The sequence below is a fragment of the Elephantulus edwardii genome, unplaced genomic scaffold (assembly GCF_000299155.1).
Source record: "Elephantulus edwardii isolate Elephantulus edwardi_28Jun2011 unplaced genomic scaffold, EleEdw1.0 scaffold00129, whole genome shotgun sequence".
Taxonomy (NCBI): Eukaryota; Metazoa; Chordata; class Mammalia; order Macroscelidea; family Macroscelididae; genus Elephantulus; species Elephantulus edwardii.
This window is the reverse complement of record NW_006399879.1, coordinates 8,391,113-8,397,074: the sequence shown is the minus strand read 5'-3', so window position 1 is coordinate 8,397,074 and position 5,962 is coordinate 8,391,113. Positions and strand designations below refer to the sequence as shown.

The 5,962-nt window shown below is 57.5% G+C and overlaps 1 protein-coding gene across 1 annotated transcript in view; it reads right to left on the bottom strand.

Moving 5' to 3' along the window:
* Positions 1-5,911, bottom strand: part of PPP2R2C (protein phosphatase 2, regulatory subunit B, gamma) — an 86,217-nt gene extending 80,306 nt beyond the window's left edge. The window contains exon 1 of the mRNA XM_006893627.1: positions 5,794-5,911. Coding sequence (XP_006893689.1) covers positions 5,794-5,863 — 70 coding nt within the window. The 5' untranslated portion in view covers positions 5,864-5,911. The remainder of the gene's footprint in view (positions 1-5,793) is intronic.
* Between the last annotated feature and the right edge of the window lie 51 nt (positions 5,912-5,962).

Here is a 5,962-nt window from a genome sequence, read left to right as displayed (position 1 = left end):
CTGACCGTGTGTGGAGAGGTGACACGCTGACCGTGTGTGGAGAGGTGGCAGAGTGGACACACTGACCACGTGATGGACAAGTTCTATCGTGTTCACCCTCTTCCATCATGTTGTCACCCTGTCACTGTCCTCATTCCATCAGCATCTCTCTCAGCTCTGCTTTCCCTCCTGGGGATTCAAACACCCTCCACAGTCTCTCCTGTCAGCTTCACAAACACCCAGGCAGTGACAAGGGAAATCTTACAAACAGCTTGGTTTTCCTTTAACAAATGGTGCTGGCAAAACTAGACTGCTGCCGGCAGAATGCTGAAACAGGATTCTCATCTCAAACCATACACAAAAAATCAACTCTAGGTGGATCAAAGAACCAGGAGCAAAGCCTAAAACCATAAAGTTCATCAGAAACAAACTGGGATCAAGCTTTGAAGTCCAAGTATTGTATAAAGAGATTATGAAATACAGCCAGAAATACACAATCTGAAGAGGTTAAAATCGATGAATGGGGCCTTCTAAAGATTAAATAGTCGTGTGCATCAAAAACATTTTCCAGCAGAGTGAAAAGAAAACCTACTGATTGGGGAAAAAACATTTGGCAATACCATTTCAGACAAGGGTCTCATCAAAAGTGTTCAGAATCCTTCAGGGCCTCCACAAGAAAAAGATTGATCACACAATTACAAAATGTGCAAAAGCCATGGACAGACTTTACACAGAGGAAGATATTCGGATGGCCAACAGACACATGAAGAAATGCTAAAATCACTGGCAATAAGAGAAATGCAAATCAAAACCACCATGAGATACAACTTCACCCCAGCAGCAGTGGAAAAGGTTAGCAAGGCAGCAAGTAATAAATGTTGGCGAGGATGTGGCAAGACAGGGACTCTTATACAATGTTGGTGAGACTGTAAAATGGTACAGCCATTCTGGAAGCAGTTAGGCGCTTCCTCAAAAAGCTGAACATAGAAATTCCATATGACCCAGCTATTCTGTTTGGAATATACCCTGAGAAAATGAGAACTGAGGTATAAATGGAGACTTGTACACCAATGTTCATAGCAGCATTATTCACCACTGTAAGAACACAGAAACAGCCAATGTCCAACCACAATCGAATGGATTGAGAAATTATGGCACATACACACAACGGAATACTATGCAGCATGCAGAAGCAATGATTTGGAAAATCACCACCTAATTTGGGAGGGACTGGAGAGCAATACACTAAGTGAACTCAGTCCCGTGAGGACAAATACTATATACGACCATTATTGTAGAAATAGATAACTAGTAAAATGTGTATGAGGATCCAAGGGGGGTAGGGGGATGCAGAGGGGTGAGGATGGGCAGGGCAGGGGGGATGGTCAATCACAGGGTTGCACACTTGATGGACAGAGGGAGAAGTGGGTAAAGGAAATTGGAAAGATCTGGTGTGAAAAACAATGTACATGATCTTTGTAAGCAAACCAGTATAAAACAATTTTTTTTTTAAAAAGGCTTGGTTTTCATCTTGCAGAAAGCGAGCGAGAAAGGGCCCGCGCGTGGCAGCGCCAGCTCTATCCCGTGACGGAGTAACAACGGAGCCAGGTCCACCCACACGCCAGCCCTGGGGCCTGCCCATGTGTGACTGTCCCCCACATCTGAAGGGGCTGCATGGGGCACTGAGGGTCAGGGGGCTACACTTCAGTCTGCACCCAGCCTCCTTCCTTCCCGGACCCCGAGATGGAGACGCCGCGGTGAACACAGGAGCAGCTCGGGCAGGCACCCCAGGTAGAAGCCGAGCGTCCACACCACGATGAGCAGTGGACGCTGCTCCCGCCCCTCAAGGGGCTGCTGTCCCTCTCTCAGCCTCCGTTTCTCCATCTGTGAAACGGCTCAGCCTGGTGGCTCCTAAGGGCTGCTGTAACTCTGTCTTTTAAGAGCTTCTATTGTTCAGGGACAGTCTTTTTGACATCTCACATCGGGTAAATCTACTGCCAAGGACCAACCTAACCCCCTGCCCTGCGATGTGCTAAACAGGAGGACAGCGGTTTAAAGACTAAGGTGCGGCTGGCACATGCCGGGGGGTTCCTCGCTGCTTCTTGGGTATCAGGGCTGCAGCATGAATAAGGAAGACAGGACAAGGAGCCACCTTTCAACTGTGGGGTTGGCGAAGAGACCCACCAATGTGGGGTTACAGGAGAATGAGCAACCCGTCTTGGGGGACATGCGGCCTCAGAGGCCATGGTGGGGAGAGGCCAGGGCGGGGGGGCGGGGGGGAGAGGTCAGTAGGGAGTTATGCTGCAAACCCAAAGGCCATGCCTCTCTGATTGTGTGTGTGTGTGTGTGTGTGTGTGGAAAAGAGGGGGGGGGGGGGGGAGAGGCCAGGACGGGGAGAGGCCAAGGCAGGGAGAGGTCAGGGTGGGGAGATGGTCAGGAGGGCCCGTCCCTGGAGAAAGACATCATGCTGGGGGAGCAGGAGGGTCATAAAAGAGAGAACGACCCTCATGGACCGATGCAGGAGCTGCAGTGACGGCTTGAGGGAGGTGGACGGAGGACGGAGCAGGAAGGACGAGGGAGGTGGATGGAGGACAGCGCAGGACAGGGCAAGGGAGGTGGACGGAGGACGGCGTGGGACAGGGCAAGGGAAGTGGACGGAGGGCAGCGCAGGACAGGGCGCGGCTCAGGCCTGATGCTGCATGGCAATGAGTCCCGTCGGCTTGGGGACATCTCACAGCAATCTCTACAAAGCGACGGCGGCTTCAGGCCTAAGTCACTGCTCACTCATCTATTAGCCAAAAAGGAGGCCTGGTGGGGAAGTGGTTGGACACCTGGCTGGTAACCAAAAGGTCGGCACTTCAATCCGATCACCGCTTGGAGGCAGCTGTGGCAGCTGGCTTCCTAAAGTCTGTCTGTCTGTCCCTTTCTCCCACTCTCTCATTGTCTACTCAGAGCGGACTCAGCGTTGACCTCATTAGATTTCTAAGGCTGTAAATCACACATTAGGAGACTGGTCATCTGCCCCACAGAGTAGCTGGTGGATTCGAACCAGCAGAGACACATCTCCTGAGAAACTGCTCCATGAGAGCACCCCTCCATAAAGACACTGGCCTGGCAACAGCAGTGGGTGTCCTGCCCTGTGCTGTCCAGGACACTCATCACAGTTTTGTCCTCATCGCAAGGAGGGACCCTCACCACAAAGGGGGAGACCCTCACCACAAGGAGACCTTCACCACAAGGGGACCGTGACTCCATGAGGGCCTTTACCACGAAGGGACCCTCACCGCAGGGGACCCTCACCACAAGGATCTAGCCAGCCTTGAGCATCAGCCCTACGTGGGGGCTGGGGTCTTCTGCCAGCACCCATGTTCTCTGGACAGGGCCTGGCCTTGGTACCCTCAACTCTGTGTCCATCATAGGAACAAATGTCTCTGAACAGAGGATCCTGCCCCCCACTTCCAAGGCCCGGCTCCCTCCAGGGCGAGGTCACAGCACTGTGTCCCATCCACGTGGATGCCCGCAGACAGAGCCCAGCTGGAACAAAGGCTCTTTCATAGACGAAGGGCTAGTGTGGACACAGCTCAGCACCCACAGAGCAGCCTCACACCCGAGCCTGCACTGTCCCTCTCTCAGAGCCAGCTCGGCCCATCCTTGTCTCCAAGCAGGACTCTCCAAGCACCCCACACCAGTAGAGTCCCCTGTGCCCCAAAGGTGCCTGCATCCAGCCGAGATGACCACACCTGTCACTGCAGCTGACTGAGTTCAGCTGCCATTAGACACTGGACACCACCAAAGTGCGACATGGACCTAGGGGTGGACAGGGAGGGGACTCTGGACAGAGCACAGGGCCATGAGGCAGGAAAGGCAGTGTCCAGTTCAAGATGCAGAGATGCAACAGCCACCTGAGGTGTGGAACACCAGGGTGTCCATTCAAGAGGCTCCTTCCGGGACAGTCCAGGCCAGCCCCCAGAGGCCAGAACCGCCTGTGCTTCCTCCACTGAGACCTTGTTGACCATGCCATCCCATCATCTTGACCCTGGGCCCTGTGGCATAGTGGTTAAAGCATCCTGCTGCTTGAACCAAGGTCAGTGGTTCAAATCCTCCTGCCTCTCCTTGGACAGAGATGCCACTTCAGAAAGGATTCACAGCCTTGGGAATGACCTTCAGGGCTGACGCAGAGGGCACAAAGGCTGAAGGTTAGACAGGGCACATGCTGCTCAAGCAAGGAGTACAGGGCGGAGTCCACACGCTCCCCCAGCCAACAGTCAGGGGGTCCAGGCAGCCACGTTCAGACTTTGGAGTCTGCTGGCCTGTCCCAATGCCTTCCAGGCCCTCAACCCTGTCTTGTCCCTCCCACACCACCCCTCGGTCCAGCACCTGGACAAAGGCCTTGCAGACACACACAGAGGCCTCGGTTTCCTTGTCTGTAGGGAGGTCACATGGGATGCCCACACGAGAGTTGTTGGCAGCACTCGGCTCCTAGGCACTCCTCCAGGAAAGGTTCACTACCAGTTTACCAGGGGTAAACCGAGGCACAGAGGCCCCAGCTGCACAGGGCAGGAGCACTGCCCAGGACGGTTCTGGCTCAGTGGTCTGTGTTTGTCCAGTGAATGCAGGACGGACAGATTAGAAGTCAAGGTTCCTCCCTGCAGGACACGCTCTCTCCCAGCCCCTGTCCCCGCTAACAGGCTGAATGAGCGGGCCTGGGGAGCCAAGGGTGGAGGGAAGGCTGTAAACGATGCCTGTGGGCCAGCAGTCTGTCCTGGGCCATCTGTCCCCTCCCGGCAGCACACATGAGGAAAGGATGCTGCCCGCTGAAGGCCAGCCAGGACCTGGCTGCCAAGATGCCCCTTGCCAGGCCGGGTCCAGGTCACCTGCTGGCAGCCGGGCCTCGGGCCTCCCTTCATCCAATGCTCTGTGGCTCCGAGGACCAGGGTCCCCGTTGCCTTCCGCGGCGCCCCGCCCCACCAGGCAGCGTGACTCAGCGGTTCTGGGCCGCTCGTCTTCTGCCCAGGTGGACGCTGCACTCCGGGCGACCACCATCGCCACCCGCACCTGCGCCCCCGCGCACTTGGCCTCATTTCCGGCGGAGCCGGCGTGAAGCGGTGGACACCGCCTCCGGGGCCCAGCTTCCCAACACCAAGGACTCCCCCAAGGGACGCGATGCTGTGGGGCTCCCACCCACTGGGCCTCCATGGTGCTGAAATCCCGCAGGCCCAAGGCGGGGCCGTACTCCCGGGAAGATGCTGGGGGGCCCGCGCCCACCGAAGCCGCCTCCGTAGCCCCCTCCGACCAGGGCTGGGAGGCGTCTCCTGTGTCCCCTGAGCAAGGTCAGCGCCCAGCGACCCTGGACATTCCTGGCCTGAAGAGCAAGCGCCAGCGCTCTGGAGTGGCGGCTGAGGCGACATGCCCCACTTTCTGGAGACCCTGACAGTTCGGGGCCTGACAGCTCCTCCCGCGTCAATCACAGAGCGAGATCCCAGACCGGACCCCAAGCCGTTCCCTCCCACCCGGGGTCCCGGGCGCACGGAGCCCTCTGGGTGCCCCAGCCTCCCGGAGCCGCAGCCTAGAAAATTCTGCGGGCGCTGGGCAGGGTGTCGCTTTCCCTCCAGACCCGCCCCGTGGCCTCGCTGATCGCGCCCAAGACACCTCCCGCGGAGCCTCCCGGAGGTCGGCGCGGAGGAGGGGACCCGGGGGTGGGGTGGGGGTGGGACAGACACACAGCGCGCGGTCCAAACCTTCGGAGGGCATCGGGTGCGACGGCATCCCCGCGCCGCGGCCGGCCGGAGGGGCGGCCGCACACACGTACGTTACCTTCGGTCACATAGCTGTGGTCCCGCAGGAAGCTGTGGTTAAGTTTCCGCGCGTCCGTGTCCTCGCCCATTGAAGGCCGTGCCCGGTGCCCTGGGCATGCCCCGCCGCCGCGCTGCGATGCAATCCGCCGGGGTGGCGCCGGGCGCGCGGGCCATGCCGCCGCACCTAG